The 26,725-nt window shown below is 42.7% G+C and overlaps 1 protein-coding gene across 2 annotated transcripts; it reads left to right on the plus strand.

Annotated features, from left to right (window-relative positions):
- The first annotated feature begins 1 nt into the window (after position 1).
- Positions 2-26,629, plus strand: mif4gdb (MIF4G domain containing b). Of its 2 annotated transcripts, none has more exons than XM_084329487.1 (6): positions 2-85; positions 1,425-1,547; positions 12,680-12,789; positions 15,227-15,382; positions 19,471-19,563; positions 21,988-26,629. In XM_084329487.1, exons 2-6 carry the CDS (start codon positions 1,469-1,471, stop codon positions 22,213-22,215), a joined length of 666 nt encoding a protein of 221 aa, XP_084185613.1. In that variant the 5' UTR covers positions 2-85; positions 1,425-1,468; the 3' UTR covers positions 22,216-26,629. The 2 variants fall into 2 exon arrangements, with proteins under 2 accessions (XP_084185613.1, XP_084185614.1); XM_084329488.1 differs by having other exon boundaries at positions 65-174.
- The last annotated feature ends 96 nt before the right edge of the window (positions 26,630-26,725 follow it).

The following is a 26,725-nucleotide window of genomic DNA, read 5'->3' on the forward strand; positions in this document are numbered from 1 at the left end:
TCCGGAAGTAGCCAAAAGTAGTAGATGTGAATGTTTGAGCTAAATAGAAAACCTATTATAACGTTATATATCGTCGTTTAGAAATGTGAGTGATTCATTGTAACGCGTGTGTGTTTTCCTGCATCACAACTACATTTGGTAAACTGCTGAAAGTCCAATGTTATCTTCAAACCGGTAACGTTTGTGATAATGTCCTAAGCTGCTAAGCAACGCTAATATCGACAGCTAAAAACAAGGCTGTAAAATAGTTGTCAAACAGCGTCACCCGACATCAAACGCGGTGTGTCTGCCTGAAGAAAGTTAACATCAGTTCTCTTCAGTTAGTTTGGAAAACGTGTGTTTTTAAAACGAACATGCAGCTATTCGGTTAGCCAGCTAATCCAGGTGTAGCTACACTATACTTAAGCTATAACTACTACTATCATCTCAGCATTTAAAGGGACGTTAACTCTTGTGTATTCGTGTCTCTGGAATCCGCTGTCAATGTTTACTAAAAGATAAACAATCCATTGTTTTTTCAATCTGACACTCATTGGCCTTAGCAATTATTTTGCGAAGAACATAAAGAACACATTTTAATTTAGTGCACACATAACCATTGTAAAATAAATGAAACAATGTTCACTGTGTGCCTTCACTGCCTCCACCTTGTTTCATTTATAATTGTTAAAGATAAACACGATGTATCATAATTTTTTAGGTTATAATTGATTTTTATTTGACCAACATAATTTCTATCACAAAAAAATTATATCTGTATTGATAAAAGTGACATAGCACATAGCAGACGTAAATGACAAATATGTATCATGTATGCTTTCTATATAACTTGGAATTGAGACCAGTATTAGCTGTATGGTTTTAAAATCCCAATAATGTCGGTACACCAGACTCTCGAACATTGGTCGAGTAACACACACAAGGGAATAATGTACCTATTCTAATATTGACCCACAAGAGGTCATGGAAGTTCAAACTGAATGATCATCACATTGAGTGAATGTTGATCTCAAACATGGATGACATAATTATTATTATTTTTTTTACTTAATGTTACTGAAGTTTTTAGTTAATTGTGGTAGCAATTTTTTCCCCTGTACTTTTGCTTGTGGAACAACTGAAACAAACTCATTTTAGAATATTGAGTGAACCTTTAGGTGACCAATGAGTTTGCTCGACTAATCCTATATATCCCCCTATGAAAGAGCCCTGGGGGGGCAGCCGGATTGATGACAATACAGATTCGGGTGGCTATTGTCCCCAAACAAAATTGTCTACAGTCCTCGCCTGTCTGCATGAATTATGTGTCCAGGCACAGGACAATACCTCGTTAAACCATCAGCAAAAACATTTATCTTACATTTTGTTCAAAATGTACATTATCCTATTGTAAGATACAATAACACATATTTTGTATTTTTCAGAGTGTGAAATCCTCCCAGATTGAAATTGGATCAATCTGTGTGAGATGGAGAACTGTAAAGATGACTACAAGATCCAGTCATTCGATCTGGAAACCCAGAAGTTGCTGAAAACGGCACTCAAAGGTCAGCTTATTACTATACATTGGTTCTGAAACAGAAGAAATAAACTTGAATTACATTATATGCACATGACAGATATGGAAATCAGGTTGTTTCAAGGACTTGTGCATGATGGCTGTCCTAATATGCTCTGTGAATGTCTTTCAAGCAGTCCAGCTGCAGCATAGTAGTTCACTCAATTTGTGGAAGCAGTTGGGGCCAATAGACCTGTTCGCTGACGACGTCATGACAATATAATATGCACATGAAGACCCGAAGCAGAAAGGAGCGTAATCCTGGTCAGAACAACGGGGCAGATTACAATATATTTGCATTTGTTATCCATGCTAGCGATCTAAACAATCAATCCATGCCAAAGCTAGATATGTAAAAGGTGAAAGACTCACACTCGCAGCCATGCTGATTTAGCAAAATGACATCCAGCTGTTATCCAGATGACTCAGTTGGTATTGCTGATTGGCTCGAACACGGTATGTTTGTAAACAGCGAACCGGTCTATAGACCCATCTCAAACCCAGTCCTCCTTCCCTCGGACAAACACAACAGTTGTGGTTGGAGAATCGAGAAAAGAGGGCAGGGTTACTTTGAGATTGCACAGACGGGCAAGCATCCGAACTGAAGTGAACATGAACTGAATTGAACTGACACTGACTGACACTTGTTTTTTTTTTTATCCACTTTTTCTCCCATTTTCTATTTTTCTCCCATCCCAATTTTCATATCGTCCAATTCAACCCTCCCCTGTCTTTGAACGTTGTTTCTTGCCTCCCACAAGCCGGCTGCAATGTGGACTAAGTCATACATAGCACGAGTCCCCTCCGATACTCGAGGTAACAGCCGTCGCATCTTTTCACCTGCGCGGCTCGATCTTTCAGCGTCGGGGGTCTGGGCTTTGGAGGGGCCCCGCCCCCGTTGCTTCTTGATTCTACTGCGCAGGCGCACCAACCGACCTGTAGGAGTCGCTGTCCACAACGCCCGATCCCCACCCTTCAGTTTCCCTCCCCGTAATACGGCCAATGTATATTACTGTGGACGACCAGCTAAACTGAAAGCAATGTGGAGAGCGGGGCTCGAACAGGAGGCATCCTGTTCGAGCCTAGTCTCCAGCGTTCGTTGCGAGCGCCTTGCCCACTGCGCCACGTAGCTGCCCCCTGACTGACACTTGTTATATGTGACTGTCCTGTATGTATTTATTGTCGGGATTGGGAGGGGGGCGTTTGATATTCCATGTTGATGTCCCAGTGCTTAACTAACATGCTGTACCGCAAACGATTACCACCAACCATAGTTGTGTGACATTAAAGTATCTTGTATCTGTATCTTGGATCAATTTAGTTTCAGGGACCATTTCCACACCCGGTCACCGTCTCTTTTCCACTTCCACAGATGTTTTGAAGTTTGAAAACAATTCCTATCTCTCCTCCTCTCATTGTTTAGGGGTGTACATCATCAATATGAATGTGAAAGTTCCAACTTCATCAGTCTGTTGCAATTGTTAATATTAATCGACCATGATGGGTGTTGTTTATCTAACCAATTGATATGGATGGACACATAATGCTGTGAACTAAAGGTTCTAAAGTTTTAATGACATGTATCCTGTTATTGCTGACTGAGTTTTATCATGTTACATTACCTATTACACAAAAAGAAACAAAAATCTTGACACATTTATGTTACGTCAAATCTTTCTTTGAATAATTGGAATAGAATTGCTGTTGTATTGAATCACTACACCCCTACTTATGATTTAACAACATTTTAAACTTTGGCCCTATGTTGGTCTTTTGACAAATCAATCAAGCCGTTTTTTACACAGAGCATTTATTTGTCTGTTACTGTCAGAGCCGACCCGGGTTTGATTCTGTGTAAATCAAGCTGGAGAAAGGAGTATTACAATCAGGGTTCGCACAAGGTCCTTGAAGTGCTTAACTCATTGGGCGCCAGACCGAGTAAAGTCGGGTTATCTCGCCAGCGGTTGAGCGCCATACCCGAGTATAGTCGGGTTTTGGCAGTTTTTTTCTTTTATTCGATTTTTTTAATTCATTACAGGTTCATGGACCTTGGTGTTACCATAGGAAATCATTCTGAGATCCAGAGAGTGCAATACCGGCCGCATCCTGCTAGGTGGCAGTATCGCCCACCCTTTGAAACCTTATTTCACACTGTGTGTCACATCTAATTTCATCTGGACGGAGAATTTAGACCAAGCCAAGTAAATTGCTTCATCCGACCACTTTGAAACACGTTCAGCACACTTGAGGCATATTTTGTGCCACTTCATGTCAGGGACCCGATCGACATCAATACTGGAAATCGTGATCAGACAATTGGAATATTCTTTTTGGGATACCTCCTAGTAAAGGTAAGGACTATATGACATCAATCCTACTTTGATCCAACAATGATTTCACATCGATCGCAACGATCATAATGTAACATACTCCAAAACGTATGCCGTTGCTGACGACCAAAGCATCAAAAAACTACCCCCCCCCCCTTTCATGCATTCATGATGAAACATAATACTTATTATATACATTTGATTTGGAAATAGTAGCGTGTCCAGGCGAGCAACACGAACGCTTTTAGCAAAATTCACATTTCACTCCAAAACAGTTACCAGGAATTAACCAGGATCACTCTGAAACTATACAATATTCACTACAATATAACACACGAACGTATACATAAAAAAAAAAAAAAAAAAAATGCACATGTTGAACGAGGGATAGTTAATGTTAAATGAGCCATAGTATTGTCTCCATAGCTATAATATAGATATAGCCCTGCAAACACTGCAACGCACAGTGAAAATCCCTATCTCTTACAGCGGTGGCGCAATGAGTACAAGGATGGCTAAAACGGCTGCAGCTGAAAGTGTGCTTGATTTTCGACAAAAAAAAAAAGTCAAGGCCTGGAATTCCTTGAAAACAGCAAATTTTTTAACAAGGTGCCTAAAAAGTAATTGAAATTCAAATCAACCATTCGCATTGAAAGTTTTGTTCATCCATGATAAAACATTTATTTAAAAAAAAAAAAATGTAATCCTCTCTTTCTCCGATTTTTCTCTGTTTTCTCCCCGTCCCAATTTAGTCGTTGTGCCAATCCCCCCCTCCCCTACCTGGTTTGTTGTGTGCATGTTCTCCCACTGGTCGGTACAAGGGAATCCTGAAGTCATCCGCACGCTTCCTCCGACACGCGCGCCGACAGCCAGTGACTCTTTTTTCACCTGGCAGCGACGACTCTCATTGGTGAAGTGTAACGCGTGGAAGGTCACGCTGCCTTCATCAAGTCCTGCCTCCACTGAGTAAGCGCCCAGACCTGACCTGACCTGTCCACGACGCCAGATTCCCACCCATGACTTGCCCTCCCCCTAACCCAGCCAAACGGGTTAGTATAGTGATCAGCCCAAGCCCCAAGCAATGCTGAATGATAAAACATTTCTGAATCAAGAAATAGAATTTTTTAATTTAAAGTGTAACTAATTGTCGGAAATTGGTTTTAAGTCATAAATATTGGATCAGATTTTTTTTCTATAGAAAACAGCATTTAAAAGTGAATTGTATCCTTTTAAATGCCCTTTTAAAATGAAAATAGTGCTTGGAAAAGTACTTGAAATTCCTTGAATTTCATTTTGCAATGTCTGTGGGAACCCTGTAAAATAACCTGGGTCTGATCCATCTCACAAAAAGCTGTAGCTGACCAGGTGTTGTTCTGTGTAAATTAAATCGCCGGAGCAAATGCTGTGGTAAATCATGTGCCACTACAAACGTATTATGGTAGATACCACATATTTACATTTATATTTGTATATTTACTGCATATATATCCATTCCATATCTGTCTGAATATACCTACATATAATCCTTCTATATACTTACCGGTAACTTATACACCTGCATACTACTCACAACTCTATGATAGTATGTATATACCGTATACATATAAATATATATATATTTGCACCATATATATATATATATATATATATATCCTATCCACACCTGTCTGTACATACCTGCACATAATCCTTTTACATATCTGTAGATACGATATCTATATATTATCTGTACATATCCTGTAACTGAGGGGTACAATTCCCTGACTGTATTGATAAGTATGGTATCATTAAACCACTACCGCTTTATGTACTTTAATTACTGGCCATACAGTACATGATATATAAATATAATGAACACTTCCCACAATGAACCGGTTCTACACAAAGTTGTCTTTAAGTATTTATTGCAGCAAAAGGTACATAATACTTCTCTATTATACTTTGAATGCACTTGTAAGGCAAAGGAATGTGCGTAGGCAAATCAACAATGAATGTCCATTCTCTGGTTACGCAGGAGGTAATTATACAACCTGAATCTTAGGGAATTATATCTATGGTACACTAGTAATATATAGCGGGAGATACTGGAAGGGTCCCCCCGGTTGTAAGCCAGCAGGGGTAGAGGATCTGTCGGTAGTAGAGAGTCTGGTCAACGATGACTAAGGAGACTCCAAGTACAGGAGACGGTGCAATAGTCTCTTGATCCACAGACGAATACAGCTGTTCTCCGTAGACTGTAGCTCCACAGTGAAGAAAGCTAGCCGGCCTCAGGCTCTCTGAGGCGCCGACTCGACCTGGCTCCTCACAGGGTAAATCCCACACGTGTAGGCATCGGCGATTCTCCGCTCCATAAATCACAGGACCAAAACAAATATAATCCAGCCGCAAAGGGCTATGTAGTCGTCGGGTAGATTAATCCAGTGTACATGTCCACACGGTTCTCGTCTAGGTCTCCTCGGGTGAAAGCGCCATGAAAGCAGCCCAGCCTGGATAAGCACTCTAGCTGATACGAGGAAGCGTTGGTGATGCTGGTCACTGTAGAACTTTAGCCGCACGATACACTATACACAAATAGACTATTACTGACTTAATAGAAATATGTCGCACTCGACGGTATAGCGCCAAACTCTGACAGTTATTAATTCGCACGCGGTCTCAATGCTCTATTCTGGGGCCAAACAGGCCATACTTCACCGCACGGAGTATCGTGGGTGAGGCTTCAACTTATTGGGTAACTCGGACTTCTGACTAAGTGCTTCTGTATTCACCTGCGCCATATTTATATGCACGGCGAACAAACTAGTGCCAACCTCATTTCTGTCTCGTAGTCCTGGGCAGAACCGGGCATGTTGAGACAAGCCTTGACGGTAGCTTTGAACTTGACTCTGGGGGTAAGACACTGGCGCCTGTGGACCGCTGTCCAATAGGAGAATGAAATATTATGGTCTGTACTAGGCTAAAGGGACATTCCGTGTATATGTACAAGGAATATACAAGGGATATCAAACGATATACAAATACTATGCAATATATATCAATCAATAAATATATATATTCGGTTTAATCTGATCCTTTGTAACAGCCGCCCCCTAATTAGTCCCACCTAATTAGCTAAGCAGAGACAGATTAACCGCACTGTCCACTACTCAATGTCTGTTGTGAGGGGTCGGGCAGTTCACAAAGTCATGGGGTCATGGTCGTCATTAAGCGAGTCGGGGAGCCTTGGCGACTCTATCAGCCTCGCCACGGGTCGGTTGTAGGTCCGCCCTTGGTCGAGCACTTCTGCCACTCTGACCTTTCCGTCGGCACCGGTGGTCACTTTGCTTACGCGGCCGGCCGGCCACGCAGCTCGGGGTAGTGACTGGTCTATGGTCATGACGACTGGACGGGATGAAGGGGGGCTTAGGAGGAAGCGGGCCTGAGACTGCTTTGATCTGTGCTTGGCTGTGCCTCCTCCTCCTCCGTCTGTTTCTCTTGTTTGCTCTGTACCCCGTCTGAGGAGGGGCCGGTCCCGGCCGCCCCGTCAAGGAGTCGCTTGGGGTGCTGGGTTCGAGGTCAGCTACGTCTGAAGCGCAGCTGAGGGGGGTGGAGTTCCGAACTCCCTCTGGTGCCCACGGTTCTCTCACGGGCCTCTCGCTTAATGTCAATAGCCTCTGCTGTATGAGGGAGTGGCCGGTGTCGCTCGCCTTTGTGTGTAGGCAGCGTGTAGACGTGGGTTGACTGTCAAGTCCGTAGAGGGGGCCCTGGAGCGTCCATCCCAGTCGGGTCTGAACCGCGACTGGGCATCCTTTGGGTCCGATGTGGGCCGCCTCAATTGGGAGAATGAGGTCCGCGTGGTCGGAGCCGATGAGCAGGGTTGGTGTGGCGCCGTCGATAAGTGGTATAGGTAGTTGACGTAGGTGCACATACTTAGCCATCAGCTGTGGGATGGGGTAGGTGTACTGAGTCAAGCCTATGTCGTGGCTGGTGAAGACGTTGGTTATACTATACTGCTTCTCGGGCTGGTCCACCGCTGCTATCTTGAAGGAGACCTTTTCACCTTTTATGGTCTTCTGGTCCCTTCTGATGGTGCGTATGGTCATGGTATCTTTGACACCCCGCAGGCCCAACTGGGCTGCTGCGGAAGCGAGGAGGAGAGTCTTTTCAGACCCATAGTCCAGGACGGCGTAAGTGTCCAGGACCTTGTCCTCGTAGCTCAGGAGCACTCTGACCACTTTGAGGAGCACTCGGGGGGTCCCGCTATGCTGGTCAATGTGGAGCACTCCTGTTGGTCGGTTGCCTTGGATCTTCTGGTGGGCTCCGCACCGTGCTGCGCGGTAAGCGGCGCCCGCCTGGGCCGCCCCTGCGCAGTAAGCGGCGCCCGCCTGGGCCGCCTCACGCCACTGGTCAACTTGGACGGGGTTCAGTGTCTTATATTCGGCGCACTGTGCCAGCCAGTGTCCGCCGTCGCAGTAGGTACAGTAGGGAGCGGTCTGGTGGCTCTTCGGTACTGGTGCCACCGCCTCGGCATGGTACATTACCGCGACGGGCCCACTCTGTTGTCCTGGCTGACGCCTGTTGATGTCATGCAGGACCTCCAAGTGGGCGCCACCGCACCTGCTGCACTTCTTCTTCAAGCGGCACTCAGCTGCTAGGTGGCTGCGCGCGCAGCGGCGGTGGTCCTTGATCCACTGACTCACCTCGTCCGTGGTCAGCTTCCCGAAGGTGTCGCATTGGTACAGCCGATGTTCTCCCTCACAGTACTGGCACTCAATCTTCCACTGGTCCTCTTTCGTCGAGGGGGTACTGTGGTTCTTGCTGCTCGGTACTGATTCTGATTGGTGCATGACGGTCACCAATCTGCGGCCATCGTTTGCTCCCCTAGGTCCCTCTCTGGAGCTTGGTGTGCTCCGCATGAACGTATCCAACCGTAGGCTGTTGACTTCTCTCGCCAGGAAGTCGGCTAGGTCTAGGAGGGATGGCTCGGGACCGTTAGGATCACGGTGGTCTCTTTGCCGCCTGAAGCGCTCTTGTCGGGCGGGCGGAAGCTTCTCTAAAATCCTCTCAACATTAGAGTTCGCGTACAGTTCGTGCATACCCTTTTCTCTTTGCGCCCCCAGCATCCCTACCAGGGATTGTACCTTGATAGACAGGTCATCTAGTGAGCGATTGTCTGTGGCGGGGGGTAGGCGGTCAATATGCCTTATCTCTTGTATTACGTAGTCCCATATGCGTCCATATCTTTGGTCGAGTGCTGCTAGAGCCGCGGTGTATGGGGTAGTAGAGGTGGCATAGGCCAGCGCTATATTGTGCGCTCGGGGCACCTTGAGGTGCTTCAGTAGGATAGCATATTTGTACGGTTCATCAACTACATCGGACATCATTGTCTCTAAGCACATTCGTAGCTCTGTGTACTGTGCTCTGTTCTCGTGTGTGAAGTCCGGGAACGTCGGTGTGCCAAGGTACGATGCCATGGATGACTGGCACATCGGTGAGCGTTGGGGGAGAGGCCTCCTAGGCGAGTCTCCTCTTACGTGTCGTCTTGGGCTGGTACTTGGTGGGTACCAAGGGCCGGGTACCCAGGTGCTGTTCCTCTGGGCTGGCGGTGCGTCAAACTCACCCGTGAGTTGAGTCGGGGGTTTGTAGCGCAGTGCCTCTGGGCTGACTTCTGGGCTGTACTGGGCCTCCTGGTCCAGAGTACGTTGCTGCTGGTCGGGGCTGTACTGGGCCTCCTGGTCCAGAGTACGTTGCTGCTGGTCGGCTTGACATTCCTCCTCTTCCTCCTCCTCATCCTCTGCGAGGACCTGGAGTCTTCTGTTCAGTCTCTCGGCGTGGTCCGGTTCTTCCCGGTTGCTGGGTCTCGTATGGACCGGCCGGGGAGGGGGTTCGGAGACGTGGACAGGATCCTCCTGTTGGCGGGGTCCCGGGTCGCTTGGTCGGGTAGGGGAATGCGTCCTAGACCCTTGTCGTGACGATCTCCGGGAGCTCCGTGCGGAGAGAGGGGGTGTCGCCATGGCAACCAATTTGTCCATCAGCTGCGCCTGCAGCCGGTCGCGCTCTGCCTCGCGCTGGGCATGGGCTGCGTCGCGCGCTGCTTCGCGCTGGGCATTGGCGGCGTCGCGCTGCGCATTGGCGCTGGCCTGGGCGGCGTCGCGCTGTGCGTTGGCGGCGTCGCGCTGGGCATTGGCGCTGGCATGGGCGGCGTGGAGCTGTGCATTTGCGACGTCGCGCTGTGCATTGGCGGCGGCGTGCTGTGCATCGGCGCGGCTTCTTTCTATGTTCTCTTCCGTCTGAAGGCGTCTGGTCTCCAGTCTTATGCGGTCGTCTTCACTCCTTTGTTGCGCCTGGAAGCGTTCTCTTTCCATGGAAGAATGTTCGCGCTCACTAAGCGTCTGTGCTTGGAGTCGATCGCGCTCTGTTGAGGCTGCTAGGCTGGCGAGGAATGCCTGTGCCAGCATCTTGTCCGCCTCGCTGGGGGAAGACGCTGGTTGAGGTGATCCGCTCCTGGCAGTACTCGTTGGAGATCTGTTCTCCTGTGGCGAGTCCTGGAGATCCATCTCCGGGGTGCTCTCCTCTTCTTGTAGCGGGTAGAGTTCCATCCCTGGAGAGCTGTCTTTATCCTGGAGCTCTCCGGGGACTACTTCTTCGGTCTTGGCGGGGGGTAAAGTCATGTCGGGTCCCTCCTGGTCCCTACCGTGGGCTTGGTCAGTTACGTTAGAGCCCACTAGGGCCTCTATTGGCGGGGTAGCCTGGTCGATAGGGTCGGACATAATTTTACTATCTACTTTTTCCGCGTTTACCGTCTGTAGAAAGCTAGGTAGTATATTGGCAACGTAATCCTCTAAGTACTGAGGTGTCTGCCGTCTACGCTGCGGGCGATCTACTTTAGGAGAACCGTTTTGTGGAGTGTTCATCATAGGCCATGTCAATATTAATAACACTATATTAATATTACACTAGTTACCCTCCGGCTCGAAGGACCAATTGTAACTGAGGGGTACAATTCCCTGACTGTATTGATAAGTATGGTATCATTAAACCACTACCGCTTTATGTACTTTAATTACTGGCCATACAGTACATGATATATAAATATAATGAACACTTCCCACAATGAACCGGTTCTACACAAAGTTGTCTTTAAGTATTTATTGCAGCAAAAGGTACATAATACTTCTCTATTATACTTTGAATGCACTTGTAAGGCAAAGGAATGTGCGTAGGCAAATCAACAATGAATGTCCATTCTCTGGTTACGCAGGAGGTAATTATACAACCTGAATCTTAGGGAATTATATCTATGGTACACTAGTAATATATAGCGGGAGATACTGGAAGGGTCCCCCCGGTTGTAAGCCAGCAGGGGTAGAGGATCTGTCGGTAGTAGAGAGTCTGGTCAACGATGACTAAGGAGACTCCAAGTACAGGAGACGGTGCAATAGTCTCTTGATCCACAGACGAATACAGCTGTTCTCCGTAGACTGTAGCTCCACAGTGAAGAAAGCTAGCCGGCCTCAGGCTCTCTGAGGCGCCGACTCGACCTGGCTCCTCACAGGGTAAATCCCACACGTGTAGGCATCGGCGATTCTCCGCTCCATAAATCACAGGACCAAAACAAATATAATCCAGCCGCAAAGGGCTATGTAGTCGTCGGGTAGATTAATCCAGTGTACATGTCCACACGGTTCTTGTCTAGGTCTCCTCGGGTGAAAGCGCCATGAAAGCAGCCCAGCCTGGATAAGCACTCTAGCTGATACGAGGAAGCGTTGGTGATGCTGGTCACTGTAGAACTTTAGCCGCACGATACACTATACACAAATAGACTATTACTGACTTAATAGAAATATGTCGCACTCGACGGTATAGCGCCAAACTCTGACAATTCAGTTATTAATTCGCACGCGGTCTCAATGCTCTATTCTGGGGCCAAACAGGCCATACTTCACCGCACGGAGTATCGTGGGTGAGGCTTCAACTTATTGGGTAACTCTGACTTCTGACTAAGTGCTTCTGTATTCACCTGCGCCATATTTATATGCACGGCGAACAAACTAGTGCCAACCTCATTTCTGTCTCGTAGTCCTGGGCAGAACCGGGCATGTTGAGACAAGCCTTGACGGTAGCTTTGAACTTGACTCTGGGGGTAAGACACTGGCGCCTGTGGACCGCTGTCCAATAGGAGAATGAAATATTATGGTCTGTACTAGGCTAAAGGGACATTCCGTGTATATGTACAAGGAATATACAAGGGATATCAAACGATATACAAATACTATGCAATATATATCAATCAATAAATATATATATTCGGTTTAATCTGATCCTTTGTAACATATCCCTTACCTACTCTTACTAGTTACGCTGCTGGCCAGTATGACTAATACCATACTGTCTTTATACCTGTATCATTTGTACATATTATATTACAACTCCGTACAGTACATACATCTGATTAGCACTACACTCAGTAGTACTAATTTATATATGTTATACCCAGTTTAATCACCTGTACGTTGTTATTATTGCACTTTACTGTTACATTTGATTTAGATTTGCTTTGATTTGGTTGGATGGATTTGGTTGGACCCTGGAAGGCGTTTTTAAAAAAAATCTGTTTTCAGTTACCTAAAACTTGTGTGGACACTGGACAGGAGGCCAGAATGCAGAGAAAGTACAATGTTTTAAAAAATATCCATAAACGTGTGGAAAGGGCCATGATATTTTATAATTACTAGAAGTGAGGGCCACCGCTGCTGCAGGAACGTTCAGGAACACCTCAGCTGATTTCCTCAAGGTGTGATTCTCCTTCCAGAGCCCAGTTCAGTCGACCTGGAGATGGTCTGCAACATCATCGTGGACCAGTCTCTGAAGGACCAGGTCTTCAGTAAAGAGGCCGGACGCATCTGCTACACTATTGTCCAGGTGGTTACTGTTACTATTGACATTATCACAGCTTGATGCTGAATCGTCTGTCTCTCTGATGGCTCCTTGAAGGATGAAGGAAAAGCAGAACAAGAGTTGAACTAGGGATTATGTCACATTAGCCAATTACTTAATCCCCTAATGTTGTTATTCACCAGCTGATTGCTTAAACCCTAGCAACACTGTTCCCAAGAGTGTTGTCAAATGTATGATAATGATCATATTTGTACGATAATCTTGCCCTCTGTACGCCTATTTGTTCTATTGGTTATGACTTGGAAACCATAACTTTCCTAAATCTTTTTTATTGGCAACGTTAATCTTGCAACACTGGTTCCCAGCCTGTAGAAATGATCAGTTATTAGTCCCAGTACCTAAAAACAACAGGCCTAGGGAAATTAGTATGTGGGATGTTGGTGTGGGATATGTGTATGCCTGCTTCTTGCTGTCATCAACCAAATAAGCTAGCTTGCTAATATAACTAACATTAGTGAACTTAAGTTCAGCAATTCTGCGTCTTATGTGTTATTAAATTGTTGTATTTTATCAGATGCCAAAATAATTATATTGCTATCGGCCGCCTTGCTCTCTAAATATCAGCAACGGCCATTGCGGCCATTCCACTTTACAGTCTTATTGTTGTCTCACTGTTCTGTCCTGTTTTGCACTTTATAATTATTTATTTACTGTTGTGCTGTTCTTAACACATTAACTGCCACGGAGTTTCAGCATCTTATACCATTTTCTGCCAGTACTGTAAGTCTATGGAGATGTTCACCTTCTTTGCAGGGCTATAACTTTTTAAATTGTATTGCTAAATTGACATTACTATGGCCCATTCAACATCGATTATCTATCGTGCAGGATGTAGGAACGTTTAACTTTTTCATTCACACATTAATACAAAAATACCGTCTAGAATATAAATATGTTTTTATCGTTTTCTGCAATAATTCCTAGAACGTGAGATATAGGCATAAATGCATATATACATTATCAAATGCCGTTTGTTGCCGATCGACGGTATATTAAAAATTTCAACTGTACATGGTCCTAAACGTTATGACTGATCATGCGCGGGTGAACGGAGGGGGGGGGGGGGGGTCGTTTATAATTCCGTGATCGTCGTTAAATGATTTATGTAGTATGGGTGATATATAGATCAGAGCAGTTTGCATCGATAATAATAAACAAAAACGCTGAAAGTCACGGCAGCCTCCTCTTACCGTTGGGCGATGATACTGGAGCAAACAGATCCCAGTTATTTGATGGGGATCGAGGCGATCCATTTCCGGTTTGTATAATACTAAATACTAATACACGCCCAAATCATGTCGATTATTGAGTTATGGCAGCGATCCATATCCACAGTGTGTGGCTATAGTCCTGCGATGATATGCGAGTGGCCGGACGGATTTAGGAGATGCACCGACATCCAACCGGCATTTCCGGTTTGGCAACTCGCCGATCATCCACCAGGTGGCAGTATTGAAGCGTTGCAGAGTTGTGCCGAGTCCCACAGCATCAGACAAGGCTCCGTGAGTGAAATATGAATACGATGGCGAAAATATGAAATATGATCAAAATAACGTCGTACGCCGTGGATTGGCAGAATTCGCATGAACTTGAAACACGTCGTACAACGTGAATGGCGCACAAAGTGTTAATTGTGAAAAAAGCATGCACTGTAAATGTCGAATCACGTTCCATTTGTACTACAATATGGTGAATAAAGGAATCTGAATTTGGAAAACCTATATCAGTCAAAATGTAGCAACTTCACTTTCCTAGTAACCTAGCATGAAAAATAGTTCAATATTAATTAATCAATTCATATTAATGAATCAATTAATTAATTTGTATATTATATATTTACTACTATATTTACACTATATACTATTATATTATGGTACTATATTATATTTGTTATATCACATACTATATATCATATCACATTATATATGTGTTGTATACACTATTATAATTATGCTATATACTATTATATACTGCAGGTATACTATACTGTAATGTGTACTGTAATGTGTACTATATGTATGTACTGTAATGTGTACTATATGTATATACTATGTATGTAAATGAAAAAAAAATGAAACGTAAGTCTTTAGGGGTAGGGCCCGACAAGCCTAGTGCTTCTCCCTAGCCCTTTTCGGACAATTGGACAATGCTGCAATAGTAGCTGGTAAAACTTTGGCGATTTATGGAATGACCATTGTTATGTGTCCAAAACCCCGAAAAATTTTAAATAACTGAACTGAACTGAATATGGTTTTGGAACATGCCAACATTATGTGAAATGCGCTTACCGTCTTCTCCAGAGTCAAGACAAAATACCAATTGAATCTCTGTGGTCATCCAACCCTTGGCTTGTGGTCCTTGGTTGACCCTCTGTGTGCCCTTTGAACCATGGTCCTGGCAGGCGGAGGCCAAGCAGAGCAACGGCAGTGTGTTCAGGAGAAACCTGCTGAATCGGCTACAGCAGGAGTTCAAGGAGCGTGAGGAGACCAGGCTGCGCTCCTTGCAGGAGTGGGTGTGCTACATCACCTTCATCTGCAACATCTTCGACTACCTCAAGGTAGGAGCCGTCGAATAAATGAGCCCCTTCAGGTGAAGAACCATGTAAATCCATAAACCGAACATGATTTTGTCCCTTACCTGTTAAGCTGTAGGCTGTATTTCGCCTAAAGGTACATGCCTAAGTAAATGGAAGATTGCTCCACTTCTGCAAGGTCAATTTGCATGTTCTTGGTATCTCGGAACACCTGGGGGTATGTATTTCCAGTGTCAGAAATATTGTGTAATGAAGAAAAGGAGAATATAAATTATGATTTATGATTTTTGCATCTTTGATCATGTTACATCTGCGGGGCATGAGGAAATGCTCACTGAGCTCATTCACCACCTTATTGAGATCATGTGTACAAAAAATCTAAGCAAATGAACCGCGGGAAGATGATTAAACAGAAGGATTTGTAGATACAGTAATTAATGATAATCGATTTGAATTATAAATTCATATTTGACCTTGAACTTGACCTTGACCTTATTATGGCCAAATCATACATCTATGGATAGGGAAAATGCTCCTCTTTCCAATGGCAGGGTTGAATCTGGATTTAGTCATTTCCTTGCGGTTTTTACGATAATTAGCATTTTTTGATAAATTAGTATTTCCGATAAATCGTATAAAACATCGGTAAAAATGAAAATATGCACTTTTGACTACTGTTTTTGATAGGGTTATGGTCTTTACTCTTGGCTACAAAAAAATATATTTAAAAATATTAACCTCTTAACATCCAAGGGCCCACATGTGGACGATTCTTTGCCGACCTCTAGTGGCTCGGGTGTGCATTTCTTTTAATACAATATATAGATAGAATTAAAGCCCTATTTGTTGCCTGTCGATTGCCCTTTCAGGTGACAAAACCGTTCAGCGGTTCTTGAGTTACATGCCGATATGTGAGGCGTGCCCCAAAGTACGCAAAAGTACACATTACCACCCCCGACTCCCGGGGCTCTAGCTCCGTCAATCATTTGGCGATCTCGAAGATCTTTGCACAGGGTTGTAGCCAATGAGTGTGGCTTTCCACATGATATGATAATTGGGGATCTAATACGGTCTCTATTGATCGATTTATGATGAAGAAAAGCAGGCTTAACAGGTTTGTGATGCATCACCCGAACGTACTGGTTCATAGTCTTTGACTATGACTGACTCCAATTTACCATTAGATAATTAGGTTTGAAAATCTTGTTAATTTTGAGTCAGACAGACTTGTGGCTTTTAATCTGAAGGATTTAAAATAATAAGTGAACCATTATATTACCCAATATTGTGTTTGAGTATTCTGAGGGAGGGGGTTTAAGATGGATTGAAGGTATCTGGTCTCTGCTTTGTTAACAGAAAATATTAATTCAAATGATTTTGAGAAGGAAATGGTGTGATCCTTCTCATCAACACAACTCCGAGAATGGCAATACATTTTCTTTGATAATCCATTACCTATCGCCAGCCTGGTGATTCTTCTAAACAACTTTGGCCTGCAATGGTCAAACTTGTTTGGAAAGCTCAACAAATAATAATTGTAATTTTACCAGTTTTCCGCTGTGTTGCCTACTTCACGCAGTTTGCAATACGCTAGCGTGCTAAGCTCTGAACACTGCCTTCAGTAGAGTCTGCAGAGTCTGCTCCCTGTTTACACCGGAACGCGCATGCCCAGTGTCTGTGAGCGGTCATGTGATATGTGAACGGTCATGTGATATATGAACGGTCATGTGATATGTGAACGGTCATGTGATATGCGTTTTCAGGTGAGCTAGATTGGATGGAGGTGGACTCCCCATCAGTGGCGAATCCTTATGGAAGCCAACGGAAGCCATGCCTCCCTAATATTAAAATATGAATTAATATCAAATATGAAATATGAAAAAAAAAATTTTTTTTTTTTTTTTTTTTTTTTTTTTTTAAATGTCTCCCTCTTCTCCTTCTCACTCCCTCTAACACACTGTCAGCCTCACTATGCTCACTGCAGCAGGAGAGGAGGCAGATGGTAGGTCTCTTTCTCCAGGCTTCCAGCATTATAGAGTCCAAATCCGATCCTAGCCAATCAGATTCGAGCTGACTGCCACACCCTAAAAGTTTAAAACGGGGCTGAGAGGAAAACACTCAGCATATTTTCCCCTCTGCACTCTGAACATTGTATTAACCCGTAACTGTTCCCACGGGCCGAATATTGCCCCGATCCTCGCGAGATTAAATCCACGGGGACCTCTCGGCGTGCCGAAGCTTTTCCTAAATCACTTCCATCATCGAAAACGAGGGGAAAAGGTCGGCTCGCGACCCTGAAAATGTCGCGTGATTTTAAAAACGCTGTATTAAGTGAGCCTATTATGGGATCCACGCGAGCTTTCTATCGTGGAAACATCTGGGCGTCCCGCAACTTTTACTGATTCACATGTAGCCCCTAAAATGCTTAGAAAAGGAAAACAGAAAGCGTGGAATAAACTCGCCGAAACGGAAAAGTGTCCCACGGGCGCGCCGTGATTCCGATCCGCGTGAAAATATTCACGGCCATAGAGGAGACCGTGGGACACCTTTTTGCAGCCGAATATGTGTCTCGAATTTGCTCCCACGCGGCGCGCAAAATCACGCAAGGAAAAATCGGACCAAAAATTAACCAATGCTCCAGCAGTATTAATGACCCTGATGTAAACAAGACAAACGTCTTTCTCTGGTCTGCATCCCCTTATACAATTGTGTGTATTGAGCCGTACTGTATTGTACCCATTCTGCAATCTGTTAAATAAATAAAAATAACGTTTGACTGGCCGCCGAGCCATACTGTAGTGTACATGGTGACTGCTTGACTTAAAAAAAAAAAAAAAAAAAAATTAATAAAAATATTTAATAATTTTTTTTTTAATAATTTTTTTTGGCTTCCCCTGTTATTTTACCCACGCGACGCCACTGCTCCCCATTCAAAGAGATACAGTGCTGGTCTTGTTAGTCCCTGTTATCAAGCTGGCGGCAGAGTGAACCCACTTCTCTTTAGACAGACTGGGAATTCAGTAGAATTACAACCCTCTGCATGCACAGTGCAGTCTCCCATCACATGTGTAGAGCACTCCAATACAATATAGAATACAATGTAAGAGTCAACTAATTTGATTCAAGTTGAAGATGTATTATGCCTGCTTAATGCTTATGATATGGTAAATACAGCCTGTGCAAATAACCCCTATATTTCCTCTTTAGCTTCATGTTACCAATATATATATATTTTTAATATATATATATATATATATATATATATATATATATATATATATATTTTTTTTTTTTTTTTTTTTTAATTATTTTTAATAACACCTTATTTTGGAGATCAATGTGATACTGTGACACTGAAATAAAAAATATTTTGTCAACTAAAACAGTTTGTTAACTAAAATATACGTCACCTGCCGTCTGCAGGTGGCTAATCTTGAGTTTCCAACCCCCCAGTAAACTAGCCATGGATAAATCCAAAAAAAGGAAAGTCTCAGAGGAAAATAGAGGGTTTAATTCAGCGTGGACAGATTAATTTTCTTTCACGACTAACGATGCAGGTTTACCTGTATGCCTGATATGTGGTGAGAAATGTGCGAACAACAATTTTTTTTTATTTGATACATTTCCCACAAATAAGGTCTACAGTACATGCCAGTCTTTTTTCTCCTATTCATAAGAGTTTGAGGTTTTCCTTTGTTATTTCAGGTAAAAACAGCAATAAAATGTCAAACATTTTCTTTTTGTTGTTTTAAATTTCATATATACAACAAACTGTGTGCTATAAGTATAAAGTATAATAAATCGCAAATTACTTTGGGTATGCAATCGTCAGGCGTTTTATGCTAAATGTGGGGTATGCTTGGGGATAACTCCAGATACATTTTATTTTGTGGGTGGGGGGGAAATGTCTCTTTTGATAGTAAAGGTTGCTGACCCCTGGCTTAGCTGATGTCATCACAGTGATCACAAGATGGGACGGCGGAATTGAAACTAGAGGATGCATTTTTACAACAAAACTCTTTTCCTGAACTCAACCTGGACTCTAGTGTGGAAGTGGATGCTGGCCTGTCATACATCCCTCTCAGCCTCCATGTTGTTCTTCCTGTGTACAGGTCAACGACATGCCCATGGTGGCCCTGGTTCATCCTGTGTACGACTGTCTGCTGAGGCTGTCCCAGCCAGACGCTCTGGTGAATGAGGAGGAGGTGAGTGCAAAGATTCCATTCACCCTCCACTGTAGACTCAAGCCTTCTGTTCATATCATTTCCTGACATCATAGGCAAGATGCTGTGTTTTTAGAAGCGTTCACTCAAAAAGTGTTCCTGTCTGTCTTTACTTCTGTGATATTGACCATATTAACATGTTTGCTCTTACAGTATCTGTCATGCTCAGGTTGGGATTCCTTTCCACCCTGTTCCCCAACAAAGGAATCCCAACCTGAGAGTGATGGCTGCTGTGTGAATATGGTTAATTGTCACCAGCCTCTTGTTAGCGTTTGTTTGCTACGCTAGTGCAAGTCAACGAGGTATGTTAGCATTTGTTTACTATGCTAGTGCAAGTCAACGAGGTATGTTAGCATTTGTTTACTATGCTAGTGCAAGTGAAGTGGATTTCCCAAGCTATTTCGGTTCTGCTCTGCTCAGAACCGGGTTGCGTTAGTACTCTGCGTTGTGATTCAATACTTTAAAAGCTCTGGGAATCACTTCTGTTCAAACTGAGCGGTGCAGGCAGAAGGAATTAGGAGGAAAAAGGTTACATACCAGTTGTTTAATCAAAGTTTAAGAGTGTATACAAATTACAATAAAGAACACTATAAAAGATTCAAGGTACCAGAGCACTATGCCGCTCGCCCTATCTAAGAAATCAGATCAAAGAATGATAGTTGATAAATTGTTGATGGTCTCTGTTGTTTGATAACAAAGAGTTGGTTTTCCCTCCAAAAAGTCCTTTGTCCTTGCCGCCTTGCTTTGTGGATGAGATGGTGGAGAGGTCTTGTCCTGTGGTTGGGTTGTTTCCAGAGTCCCTCTCCCCCATCACACACCCAGATCTTATAGCCAGACCTGCATAATCTTGTGATGTCATCAGAATGACATCACCAAATTCTTTCCTCCAATCCCAGGACTGCTAAGCTTGTATTTGAAAATAAGGGTTTGGCTTAACCCAGAGAATATTTTCCCTGTATTTTTACTTAAACATATTACTTGACTTGTTAATACTTTGATGAACCTCAAGATATATTGATTACATAAACACAGATATCTTTCTTTATCAAAATATCTAACAAATCTAATCATTCTGTTAGCTTAATAGAATACAAATCAATACCATAGATCAGAATATAAAACCATCAATTAATCAAATTGAACATAAATTGGAAACAGCACAGACACATTAACTAATTGTAGACATTGAATTTCTGCAAACTGTAGTTCAGATCAGTACAAAATGCTCATATCTCTGATCTGGGTGTGTGTATATATATATATATATATATGTATGTGTGTCTATTTGTGTCTGTGTGTGTCTATGTGTCTGTGTGTGTGTGTGTGTGTGTGTGTCTATGTGTGTGTGTGTGTGTGTGTCTGTGTGTGTGTGTAAATGTGTGTGTGTGAGTGTGTGTGTGTGTGTGTGTGTGAAAATGTGTGTGTGTGAGTGTGTGTGTGTGTGACTATGTGTGTGTGTGTGTGTGTGTGTGTGTGTCTTCCTGCCCCCCACCCCTTGTCTCACCCAGGTGGCTGATTGCATAAACAGTGGTTGTAAACAGTTCCTCTATTGTCTTGGTTTGAACCTTGTCTACTCAGCTGTTCTCACAGGACCGATTCCACAGATCACACAGGATACAGGATACAGGCTGTTGCCCACACTTTATATGCAAATTCACCCAAAAGGGCAGAGTAATCTAATCACCAGCCATATCTTTGGCTGACTTGACTTTAGCAGCTGTTTTCTCTAAATATAACACATTATTTTGATTGTTGTTCCATTTTGACTGTTTCTTTAAGACTTTTACACAACAGTTTGATTAGATCTTTGATGATCTTATGTTTGGATTTTACCACACAAGTCAACGAGGCATGTTAGCATTTGTTTACTATGCTAGTGCAAGTCAACGAGGTATGTTAGCATTTGTTTACTATGCTAGTGCAAGTCAACGAGGTATGTTAGCATTTGTTTGCTACGCTAGTGCAAGTCAACGAGGTATGTTAGCATTTGTTTGCTATGCTAGTGCAAGTCAACGAGGTATGTTAGCATTAACATTTTGTAACATTTTGTTTGCTATGCTAGTGTAAGTCAATGAGGTATGACATATTTCTCTAAACACAGCATGCAAGCCATTCTATTTACATTCACAAACTATAGTAATAGTAAAAATGGGTAATATAATTGTTATAAAGACCTTTGTGATGTGATTGACAGAAATGGTGATGTACATTATCTACAGTAAACTAAGCACACTCAAAACCTTGATGGAAAAGCACTATATTTAGTTTAGTAGAACAAAAACACATTTGACAAGTGCACTAAACATCTGTCAGGGTGACCTGGAAACAGGAAAACCTTAATTTCTTCACATTCCTCTCCTCTCAAGTTCTCTCGATCTTGAAATGAATCCCTGAAATTCCCCCCAGGTCGACTGCCTGGTGCTGCAGCTGCACCGTATCGGGGACCAGCTGGAGACGGTGAACGGCCAGCGGATGGATGAGCTCTTCTACCTGCTGCGGGACGGCTTTCTGCTACAGGAGGGCCTCAGCTCCATGACCCGCCTGCTGCTGCTGGAGATCCTAGAGTTCAGGGCCGGAGGCTGGATGCTCAGCACCACAGCGCACAAGTACTACTACAGTGAACTGGCTGACTGACAGTCGCTCAGGATGCCTGAAGGGGGGGGCACAGTTTGGGACTGTTTTAGCCAACCTGCTTGGGCTAGTTAGTTGAGGTTTGACAGTGAAGCTGTTTGACTGAAGCACCTCGGATTCTATGTTTCCACTTAATTTCCATTCCTCAGTCACCACTCGTCTGAAAGAATGACAGCTAGTCATTCCTCTCAAGAATCAGTGTTGATTAAGGAAACTCTTTAAAGACAGGTTTAGGTTTTGGGGTGTGAAGGTGGCAGCAAAGGGACTATAAAATAGCTGCTTGTTTTGCTGGACTGTTCCCTGGGTTTAAAGATGCCCCATGGGTCTAGCTGATTACCACGACAGCATGGACCTGGGGATGTCGAATGTGCAATTGTACATAGTTGGTCAAAAGAAAAAAAAGGTAAGGTTTCTTGAAACAATGTTAATCCCCTTACAGGTATGGTGTGTTTAAATGGAATTGGCTTTTTATCGGTTTGACTCCGGTTCAAGATAAATTGCCATTCTTCTCATGGTCAGATAGTAGTTACTAACTTGTTGGCATTCCAATTCAAGAACACATTTCAGAGGTATTGTTTTTTTTTTTTATGAATCCAAAGTAGTTTAAACAGACATTCCGATAATCTGGTTTTCCCATTGCTTTACTTTAATTCTTACAAACCAATTTTCTTCAGTGGCACCTGATACTATTTTAATGGTTTAGTTCATATATTTTTAACCAGTTTCTTCAGTGGCAACTACCATATTGGTCCAAATATAAGACGACCCTGATTATAAGACGATGCCTTTTTTAAGATTAATCTATGGAAAAATACTTTTTGGACTACCAAATCATGTTTTTATGAAGTAAAAAAAAAGTTAAATAATGATAATAAAACACATTGTTTTATTCAATGTAGATCATCTTTTGGTAAGAATCCTTTTATAAAACACATTGAATAAAACAATAGGCTGTTTTCTTTAGTTTTTTACATATTTTCTGATTGTTTGCATTCCTAAGGCTGTCTTTTTGGGCTCACCATTGTCTAACATTACACATCATATTTCTTGGCTGCTCAACAGTTGTTTGATGACTCTGCTTTGTTGATCACCATGATCTTAAAATTTGCATCATAACTCCTCTTGCCCAACTTTTGAGCCACTTTGTTTGAGCTGGTCGCTGTGTCTCTCCATCTCTCCAGGCGCCTGTTGCTGTGTATGCGCGTGTGTGTGTGTTTTATTTTCTATTTGTCACTGTGTGTGAGAAGGAGAGGGAGATACAGAGAGAAAGACGGTGTTTCGCTTGGGGAACACTCGTTTGACACGATCTGTTGTCGTGAATGTATAATGACATTGAAAATATCAAATATATATATATTTCCCCCCCCTTTCCACACATAACAAGAGACAACACAATATAGTAGTACTAGTAATAATAATACACAAGACATCACAGGACAATAATAACAAAAATTACAAGACAATTAAATTTAATTAATCAATAATGCAGTATAAATAAAATAAAGAACAGTGAAATATCCTGAGCCCCAATCCACCCCCGTCCCGACCCTTACGGTCCCCACCCTATGAGGTCCCAGAGTCCAGCGCCCCAGTGAGTTAGAGCATCATGCCTCTTTAATACTCCGAGACCCCGAATCAGGGGCCCCCACCAGCCCGAGACCGCAAACCTGCTTTTTCACTGCTAGATCATGGATTTTACTCTCGGCTGCTAACTCAAATTACCCAAGCAGTGGAGATCTCCAAATAAATGACATCTAAGAATGTTAAAGCCCAATTGATTATTGTACGTTTTTCGGGTTGTTTCCATCTCATAGCGATCAGTTTTTTGGCTGCTACAACTCCCGCTAAAATTAGTATTTTTTGTTGTATGGGAGCCGGCAGCTGGGAGATATCATTCAGGAGTGGTGTTGTTGCGGATAGTGGAATTGTCAGGTCAGTGGAGGTCACATATCCGAAAGCTTAGTGGTTATGGTTTTCCAAAATCTACCCACTGGTGGACATTCCCAAAACATGTGCATATAAGTGCCAGTGGCCCCCAGAGCGCACAGGGTGCACCGGGAGTCAGCCACCAAACCCATCATACAGTTTCCTAGGGGTGAGTTATGTTCTATGAATATAATTATAACGTGTACTTGTTGGTGATTGGGGTTATGGGAGGCCAGTGTAATATTAGTTTGGATTAGACATCATCCCAATCAAACTCCGGGTCCAGTTCTGGAATGTCCTCCCGCCAAATTATATCTAATGGGAGGTTCTTGTATGTGGACCTGAGTAAGTGTATAGAAATCTGAAACAAAGCCCCTTGAGGTTGTTCTGTCTCCGATGAGTCTAAAAAAAATGGTGTGGATGTAACGGTTGACTCCATGTGACCCCATGCGCCGCCCTCAGCTGCAAATAAAAGAAGGCGGAGCCGGGAAGGTAATAAAACTCTCACAGGTATTACTATTGTAATTTATTATAGTTATATTTATATTTTTAGTTATATAGGTTTTCAAAAGGTTTGAATTGCTTGGACAGATCACTTAATCTTGCAGAGGTTTGGTGTCTAGTTTGGCCTGTAGGATGCTTATATTAATGTTGGTTTAGCACTTTTCCATTGAGTGATAATCTATTTTCAATTGTCAGAAAAAGCATTTTTTTCAGTTCAGGTTTGATTATGTTACAGGATGAGTTGTGCAAAATTTTCAATCTCAAGACTTAACCATTTACACATAACCGGTAACATTAACAAATGGCTAGAGATCTGAGGTAGGCTAATTAATCTTCAATACAATTGACTCTCAAGCTCTGCCCTCTTTTCTTGATGCTTCGGGAAGTAAAATATTTGATTGGAGGATCAAGATAAAAGGGCAGCATTTGAGATAGGACAATTAAATGTGCAGCAGTACAGTCGCATTTGAGATAATTGCTAGATATTGATTTGATTGACAGGGTTCACATTTTTCAGAAATGATTTTCTACAATAAGTAGTGCCAATAACATTTTCAGTACAGATAAACTTCGGCAAATTCCAAAACGGATATTTTTCTAATCTCAAGGTGCTACAGAATATGGGTGTTGTGCGTTATTCTCCCTCTCTGATCATGGGATATGTGTACCTGGCCACATCGTGGCTAAAACAGAGAACCAATTTGTCCATTCAACCTAATTACCATGTCATTTCTCTTTTTAAGGTCCAATCTTAGCCCATCGTAGCAGAATAGGTCTGTTTCACTCCCATGTTTACAAACATTACCAATGTAAACAAACCTTTTATAGCCACAAGAAAATGGCAAATACAATGAAAAAAACTTAAACAAAAACAGATTTTTAACTGTTGTCTAGTGTTAGTCCTTTCAGCTGAGTCAATCAACTAGAAAATAAAAACATGTCTCCACTTTTTACTGATGAGGTCCCACCAGCACTACCGTGTAGCTAACCCTTACGTTTGGATCACTGATTAGGTCCCACCAGCACTACCGTGTAGCTAACCTTTACATTACTGATTAGGTCTCATCAGCACCAACACTACTGTGTAGCTAACCTTTACGTTTGGATCACTGATTAGGTCCCACCAGCACCAACACTACAGTGTAGATAACCTTTACGCCATGTAGACATCCTCTTTTTGTTCGGATTGGAATAGTTTTGTCAGCTTTAATGACTCCAAACCAAAGCAGTGCCTTGGAATCAAATGGACGCAATCATAGGATAAATAGCAGAGCCCTTTTGGGAATATAACTTACAAGAGAATGTAATTTTTTATATTTGGTCATCAGTTCAGCAACCTGTGTTGTTTTATTGACTACACCAGGTCAGATCTAGCAGTAGTTCTGTGTGAATCAAAGTTAAACCCATTTTGGATCTGCTGGGTTCCCCCGAGCATTCATATCTTAATCCGTGCTTAGTTTAGTTCCACTTGCAAATAATTTGTCACTTAGCTTAGCAAGGGATCCAAATATGCAAATAAGACACTTTGGAATTGGACAGCATTTGTTATAGTTTGGCAAAAACTCTTTCAGTACCGAGTGCTCTAGGAAACCTGGTACATGGTCGGTGTTTAGGACATGTTCCCTAAAAACCTGTAGGCCTATTTCTGACCAGTCTAGAAATATTTGCATAGAACTTCCTTCCATTTATGTCAACATACTATTTAATCCAATATATGCTAAATCAAACTAGGTTTAATTTACAGTAATGGTCATAAATGTTAAATTAGCTTTGTGGCTTTCTTCAAATGTCACTTTGATTTACCAAATAAGTTATGTTTTGTACATTTTTCTACGCTGGGCATACAAATTGCTTGGAGTTCCTTCTCAAGACCGGATGTAGTGCTGACTGTAATACCTATTTTGTAGAATTATTTGTACACTGCTGAATTCCATTATTTTCTACTGTTGGGTTGTACATCAATTGCTAAATAAATTTTTCCAATAAATCTTTTGAGTAAAACTTATTTTGTGTCCATAGGTGTATGAAGTGAAACTTCTTGAAAGTCACTAGGAAACCCTTGTGAAAACTACAATGCATTTTA

Source organism: Notolepis coatsorum (genome assembly GCF_963971535.1).
Source record: "Notolepis coatsorum genome assembly, chromosome: 14".
NCBI classification, from domain to species: domain Eukaryota; kingdom Metazoa; phylum Chordata; class Actinopteri; order Aulopiformes; family Paralepididae; genus Notolepis; species Notolepis coatsorum.

Bases quoted from the DNA above. Each gene is read 5' to 3' on its own strand.
- mif4gdb (XM_084329487.1), top strand. From the start codon at position 1,469: ATGGAGAACTGTAAAGATGACTACAAGATCCAGTCATTCGATCTGGAA. The intron at 1,548-12,679 runs GTCAGCTTATTA...TTCTCCTTCCAG, and splicing joins GCTGAAAACGGCACTCAAAG to AGCCCAGTTCAGTCGACCTG. The intron at 12,790-15,226 runs GTGGTTACTGTT...TGGTCCTGGCAG, and splicing joins TCTGCTACACTATTGTCCAG to GCGGAGGCCAAGCAGAGCAA.